We start from the raw sequence: 26563 nt of genomic DNA, 5'->3' as shown, positions 1-26563 counted from the left end.
AGCTATCCTCACTCTGGTGGGTCACAATACCAATATAATGTATAATGAGGATATTTATCCATGTTTAACATACATGGTACAACATCCTACAAAGCATGCATTTTCTCAAAACAGTATGCTTAACAATTTGCATGTTAAATAGAAAAACACAGGTCACTGCAAAGCATGTGGATGTGCACAAAAAAAAAAAAAAAAAGGCATAGGTCTATTAAAGAAAACTGCAAAAAAAACCCCGCAATCTTAATAAATTGAGGCAGTGCAATAAAAAGAGCACCTTATGGAAGCACAAAACTGCCAGCAGATCCACAGAGCTTGGAAAATTCCTAAAATTTACATTTGTTTATATTAATATATTGCAAGTTCAAAGCGCAATGAGCTTAAAATTGGCAAAAAAATATGCAAGATACGCCTCGAAAAAAAAGGTGTTAAATAGGAAGAAAGAGCAGCCAGCCAACTTGAAAATGAGCATGCTGCACACAGCAACCAGGTCCCAGGGCAAGAAAAAGAAAAAAAGAAACATACGTCATTGATTTTCACTGTAAACTCCTTTTCTTGTGCATGCTTCTTCACCTTTGACATCTGTTGCGATTGGTTGCTTTCTTCCTTGAAGACGACACACGTGGAAGGCTGTGTTCCTGAGTCACTATACTCTGTGGCAGCCCCAGGACTATCCAGTAGTTTGGTGGTATAGAAGGACGCCACACTGGTGGTGTCATAGTTTCTACGTGAAGTTGGCCATTTTCCTTTCAATACTACCTGGCATATGCCGTCCAACCTGTTGATGATTACCCGATCCTGCAAAAAAGGTTCCATGTTACCATAGCAAGTTGCAAAATATCAATTATGATTCACAGTTTGAGAACAGCATTTTATAGGGGTTATCCAGGGAGATATATACTGAATTAATCTAGGGTGGATACACAATTCACAACTGTTGAGTGTCCAGGACCCCCCAGTTACTGATATACAATCCTAAAGTGGCAAAAGCAAATCCCAAGTGAACTTCTGTATACAAGTGCACAATGGTGTCACAGCATCCAGACTAGGTAAAAGAGTCATCATTTACATATCTGCAGTCACCTTAGGCCAATGGGCAGCAGCAAACATATATCCTTGTACAAGATAGTTGGAGTTTGGAGTTCCGTTATCCATCTGGAAGCTGTCCTGAGTTTCATCCTGTAGAGTGCTCATTGAGGCCACACTCTCTTCATCGTAGGCCTTCACATGTGACCCTCGCTCTATGGGGCAACGAAATCAGCATTACAAACAAATCTTCTGCCCATTCCTCCATTGACAGTTCCCTTACTTCATCCTCCCATCACTGTTTCCTCCCCAACCTTGGACTACCAAATGGCATAAGGTATTTACATGCTACCAATGCATCCAGAGGGAAAAGCCCCCTGCCCACATGCCACAGCGCTTAGGGGCAACTACCCATACAATCCTCTCTCGCAGCTAGCTAGAGGTATGTGTAGTTTAAACAGTTGTTTTGTGTTTGGTAGATTTCCTTTACAGGAAATCTAACACCAGGATCAAGGATTGTAAACCAAGCACATTTACATGCTGGAGTGTGCTATTCTTTTAGTTTTTTATGCCCTTGTTTTTACGCAAAAAAAAACCCCAATTGCAAATATGCAAATGAGCCTCTGGGGCTCTGGGTTCTATTTACACATATAGCCCCTGAGGCTCATTTGCACACATTTTAAGTCTTTTTTGTAAAAACATCGGCATAAGAAGCAAAAAGAAGAGTGGATTCTGCCAGAGGGGGCACACATCAGCATGTAAGTATGCTTGGTTTAAAATCCTTGATCCTGGTGATAAATTTCCTTTTTTTTTGCCGGTGTGTTTGTCTCTTGCAGTGTTCCAAACACCACAAATGCATGCCAAATGTACCGTGCTTTATTAATCCAACAACTATTAAAAATACATAAAAATAATAATGAAAAGAATCCACAGTGCAAATCAGACTGGCATAAGGAATATATCAATATCTAAATGACTGGCAAACTGTGCGACCCAAGTCGAGCAGGAAACACGATCATGGACTGACCCTTTGCAGAGGACATTATTTATTGGTTGTTTACTCGTGAGTGACATGATCACTGCTTACACATTATGCACATTTACCATGTTCCATATGTTTAATTTGTTTACAAAGTTCCTAATTTCATACCAATAATTAGGTGTCTCATTTCGTTATAAGACGAGTGGTATTCACCCGAATAGTTGGTCCACATTACCAAAAAGGAGACATGGGGAAACGCTTTCCAAGCGCCCCTCTGAAAGATCCCACAATCTCACTTTGCCACGCTTACACCACGTAGGATTGCGTTACTGACCTCATTGGTTAACAATAACCGATTTTAAGGAAAACATGACCATCACCCCAGTCAACACATACCGACAAACCCCTTTTCACATAGCTCCTCCCCACCAATTTATCCAATCCTCCCCACCTCACAAGCATAAAGCAGACAATAACATATTGTCATGGAATGTCCAGGGACTAAACTCCCTGTTGAAACGCTCACGTATCTTCCAGTTACAAAAAAAAGGCTCACTCTGATATCATCATACTCCAGGAAACTAACTTCAAGCTACACAACATACCATCCCTCCCAGCATCATATTATTCTCAATGGTTTCATGCCAGCCCTCCTCCTCCAAAAGCAAAGGGGTAACATCAGGCATCAAAAAGACCCTCTTCTTTAGACAATCTGCACATATAACCGATACAGAAGGGAGATTCTTGTTCCTGAAAGGTCACATAGTCCCCACGCAAGAGTCAATCGCCCCGAACTCACAACAGATTGACTGGCTACTAGAAACCTTTGGGAAGCTACGCCACTTCAGAGAAGGTATCTGCATTATTGGGGGAGACTTCATTTGCTGCCTGGAACCTACATTAAACTCCTCCTACAACAAAAACAGATTTCCCCTTAGGAAACTCAAATCCCTCCACAAAACTCTTCAAGATTTGTCCCTCAGAGATGCTTGGCGTACTATGCATCCATCAAACAGGGAATACAACTTCTTCTCCACCCCCCACAGATCTCATCAGAGACTGGATTACATACTTTTTCACTGCCACTGATTTCAACCTCTCGCATTGATAGCATAACCACCCTACCTAGACCACAGTACACATGGAGGCTCAATGAAACACTATTAGCAACGGAAATTTACATACAAAGGATAGCTAAAAGAATTTCTGGGAATTTCAAAACAAAACACCCCTCTGAGTACCAAATGGGAAACTCATAAGGATGTAATTAGAGGAGAGTCATTGAATGCATATGTCAAAAAGCTGAGGAACAAACAGCGGAATGAAATGAACAGCAGATACTAGAACTGGAACACGAACACAGAACAGCACGATCCCCCAAGACTTTCTCCAATTTAACAGTAGCTAGGGAAAAGCTAAAAAAAACTCCTGAATCAATATGCAGCAAAAGCCTCTTTACAGCCAACATGAGGTGTTTATTGCATGGTAACAAAGGTTCAAAATGAATGGCCTCCTTAGCATAGAAAATGCGATCCCAAAGATACATCCAGTCCATATCCTCTGAAACCAATTCTCTCATCACGGAAACCAAAGCCATCGCTCAGGAATTTAAAACTTTCTACGAGTCTCTCTATAATCTTAACAGTCTAGAATCCCCTTCAGACAAAGCTCAAAGCCATCACCAAATTTCTTTACAATCTACACCTACCCAATCTAACTTTACAGCAAGCCAACACCCTGACCAAACCCTTCACAATCGGGGAACTAGAAAAAGACCCCCCTCAGCATAAAGCCCAGGGCCAGACGGCTTCCCGACGGCCTACTACAAAACCTTTAAAGACCTGCTTTTTCCTCACATGCGGGACACCTTTAACTCAACTCAATGAAATTCCCCAAACAGTCCCTGCAAGCTCACATCACTATTCTTCCCAAGGAATGTAAAGACCCTACACAATGCGGGAGCTGCTGCCCCACCTCCCTACTTAATGTAGACCTAAAGAGGTTTGCCAAATTATTACCCAATAGGATCAAATCACTCCTTCCAACTCTTATTGACCCTGAGCAAGTAGGTTTTATACCTGGGAGAGAGGGGAAAGACAATACCTTACGAGTTCTCAATATGATCCAGTTCACCTGGTCAAGGAATATCCATCTTGCATTCTTATCTACACACGTCGAAAAGGTCTTTGACTAGGTGGACTGGATATACATCCCTTAAAAGATCCCCCAACTAACTTTAAAAGAGTTTGGATACCCCCACAGAGCAATTGAAAACAGCATGGCGCTCTATACTACCCCCTCGGCAGAACTAAGAGTCAAGGGCACTCTTTCAATTTCCTTTAATATATCAAATGGGACAAGTCAGGGCTGCACACTTCCCCTCCTTTATTTGTTCTAATAATGGAAACTCTAATCCTACGAAGCAGACATCACCCACAAATATATGGCCTAAAAATCAGAAATAAGGTACATATGACAGCTGCCTTCGCTGACAACCTACCAATTATAACCACCAATCCACAAGAATCCTTCAAAACACTATCAAACCCCTTCCAACAATTCCATTATTTATCCAATTTCAAAATAAACACCGGAAAATCAATGGCCCTCAATATTTCATGCCCCAAGAAGTTGATTAGGGAAGCAACAGCCAACTCCTCCTTTCCATGGGCCAAGTCCCATGTGAAATACTTGGGGAAAAATACCATGATGAATGGTTTGCTCTTAATTATAAACCCTTACTAGACACCACTCTTGATACCCTCAAGAACTGGAAAATCCCTTTCATCTCATGGATGGGCAGGGTCCATCTCTACAAAATGATGCTGGTACCAAAAATTACATATCTGATGCAGGTTCTCCCCATCAGATTACCCAACCATTTTTTTTGACTCACTGAGGAAAGCTGCCCTCATTTAAATCTGGGACAAAAAAGGGCACAGACTGGCCTACTCAATCACGCCCACAACTGAAAGGGGGGTAGGTTTGACTGGCCTTAAACAATTTTACAAGGCCATCCAATTGGCCCCGATCTGCAGCGCTGCTCCCCTGATGTCCGCGCGGGTCCTCTTCTGGCCTCCGCGCCCGTCTTCCGTACATTGCGCTGGGCGCCGCCATTGCTGTCTCCCGGGCGGCGCCTAGTATGACGGCGCCTACTACTGGGGGCAAGCTGGGCAGTGCTGTATACTACTGGGGGCAAGCTGGGCAGTGCTGTATACTACTGGGGGCAAGCTGGGCAGTGCTGTATACTACTGGGGGCAAGCTGGGCAGTGCTGTATACTACTGGGGGCAAGCTGGGCAGTGCTGTATACTACTGGGGGCAAGCTGGGCAGTGCTGTATACTACTGGGGGCAAGCTGGGCAGTGCTGTACACTACTGGGGGCAAGCTGGGCAGTGCTGTATACTACTGGGGGCAAGCTGGGCAGTGCTGCATACTACTCGGGGCAAGCTGGGCAGTGCTGTATACTACTGGGGGCAAACTGGGCAGTGCTTTATACTACTGGGGGCAAGCTGGGCAGTGCTGTACACTACTGGGGGCAAGCTGGGCAGTGCTGTACACTACTGGGGGCAAGCTGGGCAGTGCTGTACACTACTGGGGGCAAGCTGGGCAGTGATGTACACTACTGGGGGCAAGCTGGGCAGTGCTGTACACTACTGGGGGCAAGCTGGGCAGTGCTGTATACTACTGGGGGCAGGCTGGGGTTGCTGTATACTACTGGGTGCAGGCTGGGGTGGCTGTATACTACTGGGGGCAGGCTGGGATGGCTGTATACTACTGGGGGCAGGCTGTATACTATAGGGGGCTGGCTGGCTATATACTGGGGGGGGAGGGGGTCTGTGACCAATCCATTTCCCACCCTCGGCTTATACTCGAGTGAATAGGTTTTCCCAGTTTTTGGTGGTAAAATTAGGGGTCTCGGCTTATACTCGGGTCGGCTTATACTCGAGTATATACGGTACATCCCTTTACAGGAGACTAGGTTAGTCCCCAAACTACCCATCTTATAGCACCTTAATAAAGGTTGACTAGACCTTTATTCTTTTCTTTATCTCCATTTTTATCTCATTTGTATTTTAATTCCTAATGTTTTCTCTACTTGAAGCATATCTGTCTTGTAAAAGGTAACATGCTTCGACTGTTCTCATATTATAAAAAATCTATAAAAAGAATTTTAAACAAACCATGTACAAATACCTGAACGGACAGTACAAGGATCTCTCCAAAGATCTTTTTTTTCATAGACCTGTGACCAGGACAAGGGTACATCCTCTGCGCCTAGAGAAGTGGCGATTCTACCATAAACATAGACAAAGGTTCTTTACTGTAAGAGCAGTGAGATGCAGGAGGTTGCCGTAGGAGGTTTTTATGGCAGAATCTATGTACATGTTCAAGAGAGGCCTGGATGCCTTTCTACAGAGCAATTATGTAAAAAACTTTTTGTTAGTAGTTTCTGTTGATCAAGGGGGTTATTCTGACCCCTATCATTTTTGAGCGAATTAGAACTTTTTAAGCATAAATCAAAGCCCATACTTTTTTTCATACAGGTGTACACAAAAGTGTGCTGAAGGAAGACAACTTTGAAAAGAGGCAGCAGAAATATCATGAAACATGCACCTAAAGGGTCAAATGGAAGTGATTACAAGGAGCGGCTACAAGGAGCTGTGCCCCGAAGATTTCTGGTAGGAGGATCAAAGAGGCCACTGGGACTTGGAGTAGCTGCGCCGTGTAGCCTCAACTCGGCTACTCCACACCCCAGTAGCCTCTTTAGAAAATGTACATATTAAGGAATTAAAACTTAGTAAAAGATTGAGGGGACATGAGGATAGCCCTTAAAAGGGCTATCCTCATGTCCTATAGATGCACCTACCACCCGATCTACCTTAATAGGTGGATCCGTGGTGGTAGGTTCCCTTTAAATTAAAAATTGAAGTTGTCTCAAGTAAAACATCAAGAAAAAGTTTCTAAATGCTGGAGGTCCAACCATGGATATGGTCATCTTGAGCAGGTCGTGCAATGCTACATCATTTACAGGGACTTTCAGACCCCCATTTTAGAGATTGTTAGGTGTCCCAGTCTGACATTTAAACCCTTTTCCAATGTGAACCTGTGACACAGGTGACAGAGGTAGCAATCAGAGTCATCTCTGTGGGAACCCAGGCCTTCGCCCAAGGACAAAGTTTGAATGATTAAAGAGAACCCATATTTTCATAAACTGCCATTAGAGAGCATTGCCTCTATCCCTTTATTGTCCCTCTACATGCCTGTAAACCTAAGCAATGAGGTCCTAAAGCTGTATGCAAATGACCTGTGAAATGTCCAATGAAGCATTAGCATATTCAAGCTGTCCACTCTATTCATGAGTGTGAGGCACAGCCACGCCCCCAGTGCATGACTGACAGCCTGTATAATGATGTGAGGCTGTATAATGATATCCTTCCTGGTGCTGGCGCCCCCTGCAGCCTGTGTGTGCATGTGTGTGTGTTTAGGAGAGATACAGCAGCTCCAGGCTGCAGCCATGTTACAGCAGAACATGTCAGATTCATGTGTAGCTGATGTCTGTGTCTCTCACCTGTATATTAGGAGGATGCAGCATGTCAGCAGATGCAGTACACACACTAGCCATGCTTTACTATACATTAGCCATTGGCAGAAAAAATACCCATATCCGGACAAAGAAATGTGTGTCTTATTGTAAAACGTCACTTTTATTAAACGTCAAATTAAAAAAGAGAAAAAGTGTGTGTAGAACCATTGCTACAAATTGCTTTAGAGAGTGGAATTTTAAAAGCACAGTAGAGTGGGCTCAATGGGTCAACGAGGGGTACTCACTCCCCTATTAAAGTATCGCATTAGTATCATGCATGTAAACTAGGGTCTTACGGCCACAGTTATGGCGTATGGGCAGAGTGTAAGACTCCGCTGGATTTCCAGCATATGGGGTTGCTATTAGGTAGCTTGGTCTCAAGTGTGGTGACTAGGTATTCACCTGACCTCAATTCTCACAGGGATAATACTGTATAGATTCAGATGGACATCTCACTGATATCCATGTATAAAAGTAGATGGACCAGTTGCTACTGTCCCCCTGTAAGTGTATATGGGTTGGTCATATACAATGACCAGAGCCCTACACAGCAGGAGTCAGTGAGTAGATAACGTACTGCTAGCCAAACTATGTCGTATCTGAGAGGTACATGCTAACTGATTGTATGCTGTGGATTTGACCCAGGGCCTGTCTGTACTGCTGATTAAAAATAAGTAACACAAGAGCCCCCCGACATGTTTCACCAGCAAGCTGGCTTCATCAGGGGTAGGGCTATTAGTGACTATTGACTACTACTACTACTACTTTTAAAATTCCACTCTCTAAAGCAATTTGTAGCAATGGTTCTACACACACTTTTTCTCTTTTTTAATTTGACATTTAATAAAAGTGACGTTTTACAATAAGACACACATTTCTTTGTCCGGATATGGGTATTTTTTCTGCCAATGGCAGCTTTACGTCCGTATGTGTAATAAACCCCCTGCCGTGACAACTGGTCCATTTTTTTGTAATATAATTACTATACATTACACACATACATGAGCAGGGGGAGGAGAGGGGAGGGGTAACAGGGGTGACATCACTGCCTCTGACCATGTGACCAGCCTCATTTACATAATAAAGAAAAGATGATTTTACAATGAATAATGTATGAAATAACTAGATAAAGGCTGGGATGGGATCCTTGTGAGCTGCTCCAACAGGTAGAGGTGAAAGGACAAGTGACACAGACCTGATGACAGGTGTCCTTTAAATGCATCATCCTGCAGTCTTAGGTAGCCCAGGATGTGCCGAGTTCAGTGCTATTCTAAAGCAAAACTTCCTGAAACTACAGGAGGAACAAGGAGGTGTGGACAGAGCTGGATTATTATGGGTAACTTTGGCTACTACTCCAAGGGGACCGTGAAAGGAAGATACATTCGAATTTCCACTTCTTCTTTCAACGGTATTTGTATTCTCAACATGCCAATACAATTGACAGCAGTGACAGAGCAGAGAGCAATAAGTAGCTGATTAAATTGCTGTGTCGGCACTTTGTGGCTGTAGTTTGGGCACTCGGCCTTTAAAAGGTTCACCATCACTGCCCTATACTGTAGATAAAGAATAAGGGCATTTCATTGGGTAACTCCTTTAACTACTCAAGACAAAAAAGATAATCGTTGTAAATGCTGTACATACCACATTTTTGTCCATCCCCATCATCACTGTCACTATCTTCAGATGAAGACGATGAAGAAGAAGAGGAGGAGGAAGACGATGAGGATGACGATGAACATGAAGAGGAAGAAGAAGAGGAAGAGCTGGATCCTGAGCGTGAGCAAGAGGAGGAGGACGAAGATGATGAAGAGGAAGATCTGGATGAGCAAGAAGATCTGTTGGAGTCAGAATCGGAGTCTGAACTGGAGGCTGACCCTCTCTTGCTGATTTTCGGCTTCTTGGAAGTTAGATTAGGTGTGAGCGGTTCAGTCCTTGCTGCCACCATACGCCTGTCAATCTCAGGCTTCACAACTGTCCTGTGCTCTCCAGAAAGGGGGAATGGGCCATTTACTTTATCTACTTCCTCAACCTTTAGTTTAACAGACTCTACAGAAGTTTCGACTTTTACATCTTCTTCTTTAATTTTGACCTCATCATTAGGACTCCCCTTTATATCTTGTGTTCGAGAATGAGTTAGTGGGGAAGTAGACAATAGCAGCTGGCTTTGGGTAATCGAGAGTGGAGTAGAAGAGGTCCCTTTACTGTGGTTGTAGCTTTTCTGAGATGCCATAAAAGAGAGCTCAGGATCCCGCAGAATGTGATAGTCTGTTCTGCTTACACCATGCTTAGCAGCTCCAACTAACAAATCCCTATCATGTTTACCGCATTCCCACCATACTGGTAAATCCGGGTTCGGTTGGCAAAGCTTAAGGCGCTCAAACAGCTGAGGATGGTGGATAGCCTGCTCACGAATTTTTCTTAGAAGCTCAATCCGATATAAGGTTCTTGAGGCTCTCTCTTCAGTTATTGGCTGTATTGAAATGGTGGAATCCCCTAGGTCTGATAGAAAAAACAACTTATTTCCATAATTTAAAACATTAAAGCAACCCCCTAGTACTCCAGTGCAATCCCTTCAATAAAGACCAGACATGAGGGAGGGGGGGACGTTGTGTAGGGGGAGGGGGTGGACGTGGGGAATCTAGAATGGACTTGGTGGAGGCAGTGGTCGTTGTGTATCTAGACCGGATCTGGGGGAGACGGTGGACCTTGTGTTTCTAGACTTTCCCAAAATATTAGATACTGTACCATATAAAAGTACATAAAATAACAATGATGGGAATATGGGAAAAACGTGTGATTGGGATAGAAAAGGTGTATTCAAGTGCTGGACAACCCAGGCAGGTTCTTTCCCCTTTATACAATCCCTATCTAGATATTAGACCAAAGTGCTAACTAGTGAAAAAGCATTTATTCATTCTAAACTACAAGAGCTATGAATATTTCTAGTCCTTTTACTTATGGATGTCTATGTAAGAAACCAGAAGGGAGTTTTAAGGTTATTGTTTTTGTGCAGAATTCTTCACAAATGGCAAATAACTACCTAATGACGTCCGATGTTATTCAGATGTAACTCAACTAATGCTCTTTCTTTTATGATGCTGTTCTGTGTCATTCATATGTCAATTAAACGATTATAAAAAAAATTGTAAGAAGCCCCTCTAATTAAAAAAAATTGAAATATAGGCACAATACATATGATAATTGTGGTGCTCGCGTTTAGCACTCCCAACACGCCCTGTGCCCCGACCACTTTTCTAAAAATTGTTGAGAGTAGCGGAAGACCCTCAAGTAGTCACAAATTGCCTAGTTGTTCACAAGCTTGCAACTTTTTCATGCCTTGTATGCCATAGAACTGCCCAATGTATCAATTGTATGCTATTACACACAGTGCAATACAATTGCCAGAAATACTATGATAGTCAAGATGAAGGGTAAAAGGGTTTAAAAAAATCCCTGTAAACACTTTTAAACATTTGTTTTAATATAAAAATGTCTAATAATTGTTACAAAATAACTAAATCGTTGCATAATGCTCACAAATATTACAAAACTTGTCTAAAACACATACCTTCTTTACAAGGCAATCTACACACCCTCCGGCACATTGCTATAAAGGCATAAAGGTATTTCTCAAGGCTTTCATCTGTCTTTTTATGTAGCCTTGCCATAGCTCGAAACTTGGTCCAATCGAACTGTCCTCTTCCTGGATCAAACACCACTCCAAAAGTAGAAACTACACGGTAAAAGTCAGCTTCCTCTCTTCGGGTCCATCTATAAGAGAGAAAAAGTTACGTGGTTAACCCCATCATACCACCCTTATATGTACATTGTCACTGATTAGGTCAGAATTTCTAATGGGTCTATTTACAAAACCTGGTGTGATCCAGAGAGATATTGAAAAGGTTCAAGCAGTTGCCAGAAGACCTGAAGATGGCAGATAATGAAGAAAGCCTATGGATCATCTTTAACTACAGTCAGGAGAGACAAAAGATGTTGCTCTATTTGGTCTTAGAACAGGTAAAGGTGTTCTAAGAGTTGGGGTATATATACATTTGTGTTAAGAACATCTAGAGAGGTCATTTTAGAGGCTTCAGAGGTAGTGTCAGTTCAGATCAGGTCCAATCTTAGGTCATATAGTACCTAGAAACAAGCTTTTGGTGTCATTAGTAAATAAATGTAAACTTTTAGATGGCATTAGGAATAACAGACAAAGCCAATAAAGGGCGTTAAAGGATATCTACCACCAGATTCCTTGATGGTAGATGATTTATAATCACATCCCCATCATTCCCCCTTTGCAGTAATGTGATTTTAGTATAAATAGCAATGCCCATGTTTATTTTAAAAACCTTTATTTATTCTAATCAAATGAGCCTGAGGCACTCTACAGAGCATCTCTGTGCTGGTCCGTCTTTTAATTTATTCACAGCTCTCCTCTTGCCTCCCGCCCTCAGTCAGCTGGCTCTCTGCAAATCTTCTGTATACATAGTTGTCTCCTGTAAACAACATTGTATAAAGATTTACAGAAAGCCACTGCTCGGAGTGTGGGGGGAGGAGAGCGACAGGCGAGCAGGGAGGTGCTATGCAGAGCACCTCAAGCGCATTTGAATATTTTAAAAAACCTTTATTTCTTCCAAATGTGGCCGTTCCATATATACTAAAATCACTTCTATGGAGAGGTGAGATAAAATCATCTAGAATCTGATAATAAATGTCCTTTATGTCCGCAATCAGGCCTGTGAGCCCACTCCATGCTCCAGTAACAGACATGTGATGTACTAGTAGAGCACACATCTTTAAGGAGGTTATTATTTATGTACCCTATATACTCGGGTATAAACCGACCCAAGTATAAGCCGAGGCCCCTAATTTTACCACAAAAACCTGGTAAAACCTATATTTATTTAATCGAGTATAAGCCGAGATTGGTTTTTCAGCACATTTTTTGTGCTGAAAAACTAGGCTTATACTCTAGTATATATGGTAAATTTTATTTGTGCATTGGGTGTATGTTGTATGCGGATGGGCTTATTATAGGGTAGTAGTAATGGCGGTAGTCAAGGTTAGGGTGAACTAAGGAGTGGTACTTTTCAGCTGCACTGTTACCGGGTCCTATTCTGCTACTAGCAGAGCGACACAGGGAGCAGAAGAGGAGCCAGGAAGAGAGAGGTTTTTTTTTAACTTTTGGTCTACACTGGGGGTCTCCAGTATTAAATATTCTATGCTCTGGGGTCTTTACTACTATTATCTCCTCTAGGGTACTGGTTACTGGTGCAGCCCATTAAAGCTGAGCAATATGACAATATGCCCACGGACCAATAAAAGTTGTTGAACCCATGGTCTAAATCCTTACATCATGAAAACAACAGACATTTAAAAGGACATTTCAGAATTTATCCAAATTATTATGAGAAAAGTATTCAGCGCATTCTACATTGATCAATTTTTACCAATTTATTACATAGTTTTGAAACTGAAGTCGGTCCATTTTATCACGACTTTGACTCCACAACCCTGTTGTCACTGCTCATTTTTGCACAACTTTGCAGCCAATTATTTATAGGTAAATGGGCGACATTTCACATAACAGAGGGGATTCTAGAAATGACATTTCATTCCCTAGCTGAAGGGACTGGTAGTTTAATGGGGTAAAATGAAAAGTGCAATAAGGAGCTTTGCTGTATAGTTCCTTGGTCCTGCATATATCTTCTGGTAAGACTCACAAGTCAAAAACTATTCAATATTCATTTACCTTTAGGCCATGTTTGTATTTAGCTTTTTACAGCAGTGTTTATTTTTAGCTATACGTCTGTCTGTTTACCTCAGGGACCTGTTCCAGGTTACTCCAAAAATAGAAACTGAACATTAAAAAAAAACTAAGAAGGAAGCAAATCTTGGGATTGTCTGATAGTAACAAAAATTGGGGCATCTTTGTTTGCTGGACTGTAAGAATGACTGTAGCGCAATAGACAATGAGAAGGATTGAAGTGACAAGAGATTGTACAAGGAAGGAATATTTATTTTGGAAATCTAGGGCAATGGCAGGCCAAAATAACTCCTTAAATGAAATTTACTATCAATGTCAAGCATAACAAATTAGGGACACTTACTCATAGATCCTGCGACTGTGGTAACCTTCTTATATTTGTTATCCATGGTCTTCTTCTAAAATAAACGTTTAGGGGGGGCGTGGCTTGGCGATGGCGGAGTAAGTCGCACTGACTGCGAGCTCCCGGCCATTCCCGCCAGACACCCGCGGCACAGAGCGCAAAGAGCCCCGACTACATCATGGTCCACAGGAGGGGACCGAGGAGGACCACGGCACCCCCAGCAGCTGACCCGGGGGCCATAACTAAATTCCTCAGGACAGGGGCCTGGGTTGTACATTTTCTTATGTAAGTTATGTTTGTCATGTTTGTTTACCCCTTTCTTCCCTCCCCGTTCTTTCCTGGTCTAACCTCCTCCCTCCCCTCACTACATCATCTATACATGATCTAAGCTCTCCTTTACCTAAACTATGGCGGTATTAACTTTCTGTACATACAATGCCAGGGGTCTAAATAAACCGGAGAAACGAAGCCAAATATTATATCGTCTCCATAAGAGACGAGTTCTGGTAGCAATGTTTCAAGAGACTCACTTTAAAGTGGACAGCATTCCCAAATTGCATAATAAGTATTACCCTGTATGGCACCACTGCCCCCACCCCTCTAGGAAGGCTTGTGGAGTTTCCATAGCTTTTCACAAGTCGTTCCATCCGACCATATTGGCCACGGAGATAGACACGGAAGGCCGTTACATATTTCTTAAAATTGACTTACTGGGAAATGTTTTCACACTCGCTAATGTTTATTTTCCTAACCAGGGCCAGGTGTCTTTTGGCTTGGGGGTTCTGAAAAAATTGGCTGTCTTTGCTGAAGGATCTGCATTGATTCTAGGAGGCGATTTCAACGTCCCTCTTGATCCTGCACTGGACTCATCCACAGGTAGGTCCTCACTTTCCCACCTGGCACTACGTAGGCTGAGACGCTCATTATTAAACCTTAAATTAGTAGATATGTGGAGGGTGCTTCACCCGGGAGTCAGAGATTATAGCCATCACTCTCAAGCACATAACAGCTATGGCCGCCTAGATTACCTCTTCGTATCACACCAACTGTTAGATCGGGGCCCTAAGAGTTCTATCGATTCCACCCTTTGGTCAGATCATGCCTCTGTGTACGGGTGGCTAGGCCATCTGGGCAAACGCACAAAGGAATTCTCCTGGAGATTAAATGACAACCTGCTAAATGATGCCCTATGTGAAGCTGAAGTCCGGGGTGTAATCACGGACTTTATATCCTCAAGTCAGGCTCAACATCTTACAATGCCAGTTAGATGGGAGATTTTGAAGGGATCCATTCGAGGGGTGTTTATGGCACATGGGGCGCGACTTAAAAAGGAAAATTCTGCAAAACTGAGCTCCTTATTCTCAGAATTGGGTTCTAAAGAAACCGCTAATAAATCTTCCCCAACTGATCTTTTGAAGACGGAAATCTCAACTATTAGACACAAGATCCTCCAAATATTAGATCAAAAGAGCCTATGTTTTAGAGATAAGGTGAGAAAAGATTACTTCGAATATGGGGATAAATGCGGGAAATTGCTAGCCAAAACCCTACATCCTAGGACCCCTCAGGCACCAGTTATGTCCATATACTCACCTCAGGGCACCTTAGTTAACTCACCGAATGAGATTCTTTGGGAATTTAGTAACTTCTACTCCGCTCTATATAATCTGGATGTTCCTGCTACTGATCCTGTACGCTTCATGGAGGAGATCTCAGGTTATCTGGAATCTCACTCCCCAAAGGAAGCCTCTACAATTGATAACGACTTCACCTCAGAAGAAATTCTGCAGGTAATAAAGGAACTGAAAATGGGCAAGAGCCCTGGGCCAGATGGCTTCACACCCAGATTTTATAGAGTCTTCGGGGAAGCCCTAGCTACACCTCTGACGGATTTCTTCAACTCTATAGACATAGACAGTCCCTTTGACCCACAATCCCTTAGAGCCCACATCTCGGTTATCCCTAAACCGGGTAAGGACCCCAACCACTGCGGAAACTATAGGCCCATTTCCTTGATTAATATCGATCTCAAAATATACTCCAAGATTTTAGCTTTACGCATCTCCCCATTTATTCCAAACTTAATTCACCCTGAACAGGTGGGCTTTGTTCCGGGTCGTGAGGCAAGGGACAATACCCTAAAAACGCTTACCCTGATCTCGTGGGCTCGGCGCTCGGGGACCCCTTTGTGTCTGCTTACGGTGGACGCTGAAAAAGCTTTTGATAGGGTACATTGGGGGTTCCTGGGGGCCACTCTCACGAGGTTGGGTTTGGGAGCAAAGACAAGGAACAGAATTATGGCCCTCTATACAAATCCGTCCGCGTGTGTCAGGGTTAACGGGTCGGTATCCTCCCCCTTTCCCATTCGTAATGGCACGAGACAGGGGTGTCCATTGTCCCCACTTCTTTATATCCTGGTGATGGAATCTTTGGCTTGTGCACTTCGTGATAACCCATCCATTAGAGGTCTAGAGGTCAAAGGAAAACCTTATAAACTCTCACTGTTTGCTGATGACTTACTCATTTATGTCTCGGATCCAGTAGTAAGTCTACCTAATATTATGAAGGAGTTTGAGGCATACAGTAGAGTAAGCAATTTTAAGGTTAATGTCCAAAAATCTGAGATCTTGAACATTAATATCCCGAATCATCTGGTCTCCTCCCTGACCTCCTCCCTTCCCTTTAAATGGGCAAATGGGCATATTAAATATCTTGGAGTGTACATCCCATCAGATCCTAACCAAATCTACGCTTTGAACTATGCGCCCCTGCTTAGGAACATAGAAACCGATCTCAAATCGTGGAGTTCCCTCTCCCTTTCTTGGTTTGGTAGGATGAATACGCTTAAGATGGACTCCCTGCCTAAGATCCTCTACATTTTTCAGACGGTTCCCTTAGATCTAAGCGCCGCTTTTCTAGATCGACTCAGGAAACTAGCTACTAAATTTGTTTGGAAAAACTCCCCCCCACGGATAAAACATAGCATCTTAACAAGACACAAAGAATTAGGGGGGGCAGGTCTTCCAGATTTCTCACGCTACCATAGAGCGGTCATAAGTAAAGTGGTATTAGATCTGACAAGTCGAAACAGCGGGAAGCTATGGGTAGACCTGGAATGTTCCCTACTGAATAATGGCCATCTCCCAGATCTGTTCTGGCTCCCCCCTAAGAGTGATTGGGATTCCTACAACATCTCACCACTAATGTTGCACATCTTGAAAGTCTGGGGCAAATTCGCCATCAGGGTCAAACTTATTAATGTCCCCGGTCCTCTGTCCCCGGTCATGGGTCTTCCCGGAATGCCGGAAACCTTAAATAGATGCCCTATTTTACTAAATGACAATGGTCGTCATAAGACTCTGGGGGAGATAATATCCACAACAGGGATACGCTCTCTAAACGACATCTTGGGGGATAGGAGACCTTATCCTGGGGTATGGCTACATTATCTTCAACTACGTAGTGCTATTCAAGCTCTGACTCCCGGGGGAACCTTGACCTCCACACTTACGGCTTTTGAGTCCATCTGCAGTTCGGCCAAACTGACTCCTCATGGAGTGTCTCTAGTCTATGGGATGTTGTCGGGTTGCGGGGGGGAGGACCTACCACTGCCATATATGAAGGCATGGGAAACGGAGTTGGGTAAAACCTTCACCAAAGAACAATGGGAAAAGTCCCTCCTTCTAACCCATAAGATGTCGGTGTCCAACAAAATCCAGGAGACTAATTTTAAAATCCTTACTAGATGGTATAGAACCCCCACTCGCCTACATAGCATGTTCCCTTCAGTTTCTCCTATTTGCTGGCGTTGTCACAAGGACAGGGGCACCATGCTTCACGTGTGGTGGGACTGTGGAGTGGTGGCAGCAGTGTGGAACGCCATTTGGGATCTCTACAAGCAGCTATACGGCTCCACAGGGAGCATTTCTCCTGATATTGCTCTGTTATCAATGCTCCCAGGGCGGCTTAGAGACATCAAAAAAGGCCTCCTGCGACACTGCATAGTGGCAATGAGACAGGTAATCCCTAGATTGTGGAAATCCACTTCTCCACCTACCAGACTATTGTGGGTGGAGGAGATGGACAGACTGAGACGAATGGAGGAACTGAGAGCATTAGATAACAATCAATATGATGTTTTCCATAAAAGCTGGTACAGATGGGACACGTTCAGGAACTCACCTGCTCTAACCTCTTGGATATAGACGTCGTAATCGTGGGCACCGCTGTTTCAGCAACAGGGGGTACCCCCTAACCTTGATGTGTAGTGATTGATTCCTTGTCTCCCCCTTCCCCCCCCCCCCCCTTCTTTCCCTACCCCCCTTATTTTTCCACTTCTAGATGTTTAGTTAATGTTAGATACGTTTATATTTGCTTGGTTGAGCTTGAGTCCTACTTGATTATGATTCCTTGTCATAGCTAAATATGGGGCTGCGACCCGAACATGTGCCTGACTTGTAGGCTTCTCGCTCACCTTCAATAAAGTTTATTGAACCATAAAATAAACGTTTACAATTATGCAAATGACCTGAGGGACTCCGGTGGGTGTTTCCCAATTTATCAGCAGGATAATCTTAGCAGCAACAGGAAGCACAGCATGAGTGGAGACCTTCTCTGCTCACTGTAACAACCGGTGACAAGACACACCCACCAGAGCCCCTCAGACTCATTAGCATACATTTTTACATTTATTTTACAAGAAAGGAGGCCATGGATAACAAATATAAGAAGATTACCACAGTAACAGTGCCTGGATCTATGAGTAAGTGCCCCTGGTTTATCATGCTTGATTTTGATGATAAATTTTCTTTAAATAGACTTTGGAACATAAGACAAGATAAGTTAGTACAAAAAAATGACCTCCCTTTTTCATAAATTTAGTTCAAAATATCAAAAAAGGAAAAGTATGAGAGTGAAGATGCACATAGGGGCCAGAGTGCGGTGATCCGTAGCAGGCAAGGCCACAACAACCCATTGCATTAGTTGCAGGTAATATCTGTTTGACTGCACGACTGTGGGATCATCATCATTGTGGGGAGGAGTTACATCCTCATGTAATAGCCGAACTGTGGACATCATATGTGCCATCACTTTGATCCTCCACCAACCTTTGTTGTCTTTCGATTTTTGCAGCTACTTTTGGATTCAGAGATACATCCTCATACAGCGTTTGTGTCACAGTTGGATGAACAGGAAACATGGGCGGGATTTGTTGAACCTGACGAAACTTGGAAGTGCGTTGGAATGTTGTTATTAGTCGCCGAAGACGAGTGGTGAGTGCTGACTGTGTAGGCCAGTAACCTTTGTCTCCTTCGGATCCCTGACCATCTATAGAAACAAATCAGGACACATTAGTGATAGAATAGCAATTAGATATACCCAGTTATTACATCTAGTCCTAGTCTTAAAAGGTATATTTCAAGTTTCAGAACACATGGGAACCTTTGGAACTAGATTACTTATGCAGGGCCAGAATGATGTAAGCTTAGGGCATTCCCAAAATATATGGAGTAGTGTACCTATTTGGCCTCATCCCCTCCAACATTTGACACTTTACTACAGTAAACAGGGAACGAGGCCAAATAGGTAAACTACTCCATATATTTTGAGAAGGTAAATTTCTATAATGTATAATGGAGTAGCATGAATAGTTATAATTGTTGTGAAGAAGGATATCTTTCTCAAGGACATTTTGCAATTTACCAGGGGGCTTTTCTTATGACTGTTCTCCATTGCTAGCAAATCTATATCAAAACAATACATTTTTAAAAGACTAACCAGAGGGAAGCTTTATCTCCAGGAAGGCTATTTTCATCACCTTCACTTAAATTTCCTTACCTCCATCTGCTATCACCAGGTCACCAGGAGAGGATGCATCATCCTGTAGGAAGGAAAGACAATGAAGATAACATTGAATGAAGCTGAAAATCAGATTTAATAATAATGATCTGTGTTTTTATATAATACTTAAATAGTCGGTTTCCTATTACAGCTTCTTTATGTCGCTCTTACATATCATAACATTTTTTTTCAAGGCAAAAGGAGTTGATATGAGTTGATGTGACTTGATTTTATTAATTACATTTTTTAATAAAGAATAATTTTTATATTAATAAATAGTTTCTTCTTTTTAAGTAAGGGTTAAAATAGAAAACAAAATGTTTGCGAAATATGTAAGAGATGTATGGTGTCATGTGTAGCAAATCGGCCAGAGGTGCATCCAGGCACTCTGCACACTGGCTCACAATATGATGCGGCGGTGTCGCCACTAATGACATCATAGTTTGCATGTAACAGAGCGGACAGAGACACCTAGATGTGCAAAGAGAAGAAGGCAGAGTATCGGCGAGCACCGGATGAAGAGTATGTCAGAGTATGTTTATTACTTTACACTCCGAGGGCCTGCAGGGCATTTCATCAGTGGAGGGGCTGGCAGCAGGACATTTCATCAGTAGGTGAGGCTGGCTGCAGGCATTTCATCAGTAGGGGGACTGGAAGTAGGGAATTTCATGAGTTCGTGGGTGGGGGTTGCAGGGCATTTCATGAGTTGGGGGAGGTGGTTGCAGGGCATTTCATGAGTTGGAGGAGCTGGTTGCAGGGCATTTCATGAGTTGGGGGAGCTGGTTGCAGGGCATTTCATCATTAGGGGCATTGAAGGGAATTGCATTACTTGGGGAGGCTGCTTGGCATTTCATTACTCGTGGAGGTTGCGACCAATGCATTTCCCACCCTAGGCTTAAACTCCAGTTAATACGTTTTCCCAGTTATTTGTGGCACAATTAGGTGCCTTGGCTTACACCCTGGTTGACTTATACGAGTATATACAGTACATGTCTTGTATCATGGCACTTAGCAAAACAGTTTTCATATCATTTTAAAGAGGAAACTCTCTAGGTGCTACAGAACAAGAGATATCCACTGGTAATGTACATTCAGGAGTAGTAGCCGTGAATTAAAAATTGATTGAAACAATCCGATTGTGATCAAAGGGAGAATCTCCTCTTAAAAATGTCAACAGAATTGTGTTTCTAGGTGCCACTGCTCAGACGATATAGCTGCTTGAATTGTGTCCCCTGCCATGACATCTATACGTGTACTCTATGCACAGGTTTTGCACGGTTAATCATCATAAATTCATTTCTTACTTCCATATCTTCCTTAAATAGTGCAGGGGCTGGCTTGTACTCAGGATCTTCAACATCCCTGTTGTAAATAACATAATTGAATATTATTATTACAAAGTTTTTCAGTAAAATATGGACCTCAGTATCCAATGCAGATCCTATAACCTACCCATCCATGTAGTCATTTGCTCTCTGTTCTGCAGCTACAGCTTTTTCATCTGGCTTTCCAGCTCGCTCAAGAAAACAAAGAGCGGGGTCTGCCCTGATTGTGTTGTACTTTTCATACCCTAAAGAAAAAAAGATGGTGATAATATAAAAAAAATGAAAGAATTATATTCTGCAATTGTCAGATTAACCATTATGATCTATTAATATTTACCTAACAACACGAGACAAGTAACTTGGTAATAAGACTTTTGGTAAAGGTGTTAAAGGAAATCTACCATTTCAATATGGTCATTCTGGCCCAAACACACCTGTACTTAGGGGTAGATTAGCAGATGCTGGACGTGGTGTTGATATGGCACAGAAATCCTTAGTTTCGTCCAAAAATCGATACAGTGTGCATGCGCCATTCGTCTCGAGAGTTTGGCGATGGTGCGGGAATTGTTATGGAAGTGACCAAACTGTGTCAGGGGCCCAGGAGCGACAAATGAGCTCATTTGGCTAATGTATAAATCTATTTTTGGACGAAACGAAGGAATTCGGTGCAATATCAAAACCACCTCCAGCATCAGCTAATCTACCCTAAGTATAGGTATGTTTGGGTCAGAATGACCATTTTGAAATGGTAGATTTCCTTTAAGATTTTGGTCAATTCCATAGTTGTGTGACGCATCACCAACATATGAGAAAAGACTGTAATGAATTGAAGTGACTTCTCCCCCTGCCCACCTAGATTCATAAAGGCATGGTGGTAAAATTGGGCATCTTCTTTACTCACCATGCTTGTATACACCAATGAGAAGTGACTTGTCTGCATCTGCGTCCCACCAGTCCACTGGTAATTCGGAGTGATCAGGCTCAGGAATCCATAAATCAATTTCACTAAAGGCAACGAAATAAGGCAGTTGGATTTGACAATATGTACATTAAGCTCTGCAGCGAGGTGGAAGTAGAGTTGTGGTAGAACATATTAATAGTGGAACAGTGATCTGCTGTACCAAAATATATCCTTATGTGTCTTAATGTGAGGTAAAAAGTGAGAGTTACTATTATGTGTTATTAATAGGGAAAATAATGTGCCCCATGTTTTACAAGAGAAAACTGGAGAGGTGGGGCCGGGCAATGACATAGGAAGGGGCGCTGGTGAACTTGATAGGTTTTTGTATGTTGTCGAACAAAAAAAAAAATAATACATATCAGATTCACTAAAGAACAAAATATTCACCTGGCATCCACTCCTTCAAGAACACTTTTGCTATGGGTCCCAATCACCTCTTGCTTGAGATAGTACAACATTCTAACTCTGAGTAATACCCTTTAAGAAGAAGGCACATGTTAGACCGTACAAGACATTTATAGACATCATTCAGAGTAAGGCTACATTCACACTGCCGTGAGCCCGCTGCACCGTAGCACGGCGGGCACACGGCAGCGCGGGGTGAGGAGGAGGAGGTGAGCGCATGTCCTATCTTTTCCCGGGGTACGGTGCCACACGTGTGCTGCACCGTACCGCTCCCATAGAGCGCCGTGAGCCCATAGAAGTGTATACTGTAGTGTGAATGTAGCCTAACTGCTTTGGAAGGCATTAGGTCTGCACAAATATAAAGTTATGCCAACCTAGACCCTGCTCCATTCTGATGAGGTGCTGCCTACAGATAGAAATATCAGCCATATCTATGGGATCCAAAGGGATCTTTAATATGCTAGATGTTGGCTTACAGTGTAGGTACCGACAGGTGGTACAAGAAAGAAGGTTTTCTTCCATCGGGAGAGAATCTAACTTGCATTCTGGGCGATCGGTAATTCCAAATTATACAAATTATAATTACACAAATAAAGCTTAGGGCAAAATCATAATATGAAGCATTATCTTACTTGTTGCAGTGGTGCTTTAAGTGCTTTTTATACCCATCGTCTTGAAGAAGATGTTCTGGGTTATATTTTCGCAACCATTCAGCTTTATGGATGTCAAAAGTGCTAGCTTGAGTCTTTACCTTCTTCCCCTTCCTACCTCGTGGTACTGGAGCAGATAAACCTAGGATAGACAATCCCTTGTTATAAGTATACCCCTTTATCCTCACCTCTACTTTTAATAGATTCTAATAGTTTATTGTCATGATAAGAGAGTAAACTAGGCATATTCAGATCTGAAGGCTGTTGTATAGGGAATGAAGTCCAAGAGTGGAATCAGAGTCACTACAAAATACATAAAGATTTGCAAAATAGAAGATCCTCTATAAAAATCCCATCTACTGAGTTCACAAACACTATAAATTGCCTTTTGTGTGCAGGTCAATCCAGATCTACATACACAGACTGACTTGGCACACACATGCCATTACAATTTCCCATATGAGGGATACTGTTTACATGACAGAAGCCTGTCTGGTTCTAATAGCTATAGTATTTTTTACACGTACCTTGAAATCATGGTAAATTCTATTTCTGAACACATATTTTAAGACTTTCTCTGGAGAACTTGGCAACCATTGCCATTCCAGTCACATGCAAATTATTAGTTTTTCATAATTGTATATAGAATTAGGACATATATCTTCAAATACATAAACCAATGTGGAAAAATCTCTATTTCCTTTAAAAAGTGCCTTGAAAACACAGGTTTTGTAATAATGATAGATGTTTACATTCTTCATAAATACATATTTCCAACTTCCAGGAAAATTTTGACCAACCATCCACCACTACTCCAACAATTTACCATAGATTTGCATGGATAACCTGTGACTTAATATAAACATGATTAAATTCAGGAAACTCCTTGTTTCAACATCAAAGCACCAGAATAGCACATCAAATGCAACAGCATACCAAGATGGTTTTGCAACTCCCGTGTCCTCCCATCTTCAGTTGGCGTGATGAGGTCCCAGACGAAGCTCTTGATCTTCTCATCTCCTCTATAGTGCACCAGGCAGTACGCCAGCAACGCGCGGCAGATAATTTCCACATCCTGCTCATTGAGCTGTCTCTTGAAACGGCCATGTGATAAAATGTCTCTCCACCTTCCCCACCTAGAATGGACGAAAAACAAAAGTCTAAGTTCTTTTCATTCTGTAGCTCCACTCCATCCACTGGCTGCAGTGCAATGTACTACTTATGATGGGCACCGCACACCCCAACATGTCCGCTGTTCCAATCTAATCTGTTCTAACAATCCTTTGGTTGTTGCTTACTTTAAACAACTAATTGCTTGTGTTACTCTTAATTCCATTCATGACAATTGTGTCAAACAAGAGATCATTATCTGCTTTTTGCCATCACAACTGTCCAAGGTGCTGACACTTGAGTTGAACTATAAAGGCATTAAGTAAGTAGTACTATGCTGAGAATCTCCTTGGTGGCTTCTTTGCATAGATGCAAATTCTAAGAATTATAAATATTTTCAAGAATTTCATACCCGTAAACTAACAGATTCTTCTCGACTCTGAAGCATTCAGTCCTGCCATATCCATTTAAGCGATCATAAGGTCTTCGCAGCTTGGGTTTATCATCTCCTTCACTCTCAGCTTCAGAAAGTTCTGCAAGTTCATCCTTGGTAGCACTAAAGGGACGGGTTTGCTTGCGAATCCTTGGTGTGTCAATGACCAGGCTGTTCTGCAAGTGGACATAGCATAAGTGTAGCGCTTAATTTATTTATTTTATTTTTAACCCATAGAATTTATGGGGGAAATTTATCATTAGGTAGAATGTTGAGCACTTGTCTATGTGTTTGAAATTGAGCAAGTTTGAGATAAATCCCCCCCCCCCCTCCCCCGTAGTAGAAATGGACCCACATATACCACATTCTATGTGGTGTAGTTTTGTGATTAAATTTGCTTTATTTTGAAAAATTCTCAGTTGATAAATGCGGTGTTGCACACTCTTTAGACTCGCATTTTTTTCTTGCTAAAAAAAACCCTGGAAAAACAATGTTTGCACAAAAATTTGCAACAATTATACACCAAGAAGCTACATAGGACTAATGATAAACCTCCCCCTATGTGTGAGAACTTTCATTTTCTCATAATTGTATACCCCATACATGTTCATGTACTGACAAAATGGTAAATCATATCTGTGCAGCTGTTTACCGGTAATTTACTTCATGCCAATTCTGTGGGCCTTTTGTATGATTTATGGGATCTGCTTGGCAAGCTCATGTCATAAAACAAGATTGTACTTACTCTGCCGCTCACTGAATCTATGTCAATTTCTGCCTTTTTGGCCCATTTCTGCCAGAAGTTCGGGTCATCCAAAGAGATGTCTGTTCTGTTACCAGAAGCCACAAAACTAGCCTTATAGAAGGAAGCCAAAGCAGATATTAATCTCTCCGATATTTTATGGTCAGTTTGATGCCTATCTAATACATACTACATATAATAAATACCTTAGCAAATGTTGATCCTCTTCCTTCAGACTCTATGGTAATGGTCTTTGTCCTCCTCTGAAGGATTTGGTCAATATCTTCCTCACAAAATTTTGAGCCTTCGTCCTCCTCATCCATGATTGCTCCATATGCACCTCGCCTGAGAAGGTCTTCTATCTCTTTCTTAGAGAGTTGCTGAATCTAGCCACACAATATTCACAGTAATAAAAGTCATGCATACAATTAATAATTTAAATATTTTAGTAGCGGTTGATACAGAAAGCATTGCTCACCCCTCCAACGTTGTTTTCTCTTCCACTCATACTTTGTAGAACAGCTTTGTCTAAACCCAACTTAAGGCTGGCCCGATCAAACATCTCTCGCTCATAGGAGTTTCTTGTTATTAATCGATAAACCTTCACAGCTTTGTTCTGACCAATTCTATGACATCGGGCCTGAGCCTAAGGAGGAGGCCATAAATTAAATCATTGTTATAAAAACTATGAAGTCAGTCATGGTTTAGGAAAAGAGGACATGTATAAAAGGTGCCACAGAATTATGCTGTAAGCACAAAACACATAACACAATCTCTCCAACCACATTACCCTTTAGGATAATGGCCACAGGCACATAATGCATACTATGTATAGATTTGTCTTGTTAGCTTTCAGTGAATAAAATCTACAGCGTAATGTAGTAGCACCGCAGTGAACCAAATCCCATACAAACATAGCTGAAAAATCTGCGGCGCGTTTAATGAGGGATTTATGATCCACATCATTCACTTATTTGCAGTGAATTCAAGTGCACACTGCAACCTTTGCAAAACAATGTTTAAAATTACCCTCAATTCTGCAGCATAAACTCAGCACATAACCACATTAGAAATGTCTAGTTTCTTTTGCTGGGTAAAAGCTGCATAGCATAATAGTACAGAACACAAAGCAACACGAAATATGCACATATGCAAATTTACATGCATTTTTTTGGTATAACAATATCCTTTTTGTGTGTTCGGATAGACTTTGGCTATCTGCAAATTATGAGGATTATCATTGGAAAAACCAGTATGTAAATCTGCCCATGCATCTCTCCAGTGACTGATTTTTTTATCCACTTGAAAAAGGGGACCATAGTTCCCCGAACCGCGTTGTGTATCCTCTGTGTACCCTTGACGATTTAATAAAAAGGAAAACCTATTTGGAACCATT

The 26563-nt window shown here is 42.1% G+C and overlaps 1 protein-coding gene across 6 annotated transcripts in view; it reads right to left on the bottom strand.

Annotated features, from left to right (window-relative positions):
* The window catches only part of CHD9 (chromodomain helicase DNA binding protein 9), a 151790-nt gene that overhangs the window by 23457 nt on the left and 101770 nt on the right, over nucleotides 1-26563 (bottom strand). For 4 of the 6 annotated variants that reach the window (XM_072117699.1, XM_072117704.1, XM_072117701.1 and 1 more), the window contains 16 exons: nucleotides 25646-25813; nucleotides 25374-25553; nucleotides 25171-25281; nucleotides 24405-24601; nucleotides 23819-24018; nucleotides 22865-23024; nucleotides 22215-22304; nucleotides 21768-21871; nucleotides 20994-21111; nucleotides 20846-20903; nucleotides 19539-19581; nucleotides 18809-19028; nucleotides 11159-11361; nucleotides 9232-10089; nucleotides 1081-1238; nucleotides 523-795 (listed from right to left, as the gene is read on the bottom strand). In XM_072117699.1, the coding sequence (XP_071973800.1) occupies nucleotides 523-795; nucleotides 1081-1238; nucleotides 9232-10089; nucleotides 11159-11361; nucleotides 18809-19028; nucleotides 19539-19581; nucleotides 20846-20903; nucleotides 20994-21111; nucleotides 21768-21871; nucleotides 22215-22304; nucleotides 22865-23024; nucleotides 23819-24018; nucleotides 24405-24601; nucleotides 25171-25281; nucleotides 25374-25553; nucleotides 25646-25813 (3141 nt within the window). The remainder of the gene's footprint in view (nucleotides 1-522; nucleotides 796-1080; nucleotides 1239-9231; nucleotides 10090-11158; nucleotides 11362-18808; nucleotides 19029-19538; nucleotides 19582-20845; nucleotides 20904-20993; nucleotides 21112-21767; nucleotides 21872-22214; nucleotides 22305-22864; nucleotides 23025-23818; nucleotides 24019-24404; nucleotides 24602-25170; nucleotides 25282-25373; nucleotides 25554-25645; nucleotides 25814-26563) is intronic. The other 2 variants (XM_072117700.1, XM_072117703.1) reach the window with 1 other exon arrangement.

Source organism: Engystomops pustulosus, chromosome 7 (assembly GCF_040894005.1).
Source record: "Engystomops pustulosus chromosome 7, aEngPut4.maternal, whole genome shotgun sequence".
Lineage (NCBI taxonomy): Eukaryota > Metazoa > Chordata > Amphibia > Anura > Leptodactylidae > Engystomops > Engystomops pustulosus.
The sequence above is the reverse complement of the archived record's forward strand: the minus strand, read 5'-3'. Positions and strand labels throughout refer to the sequence as shown.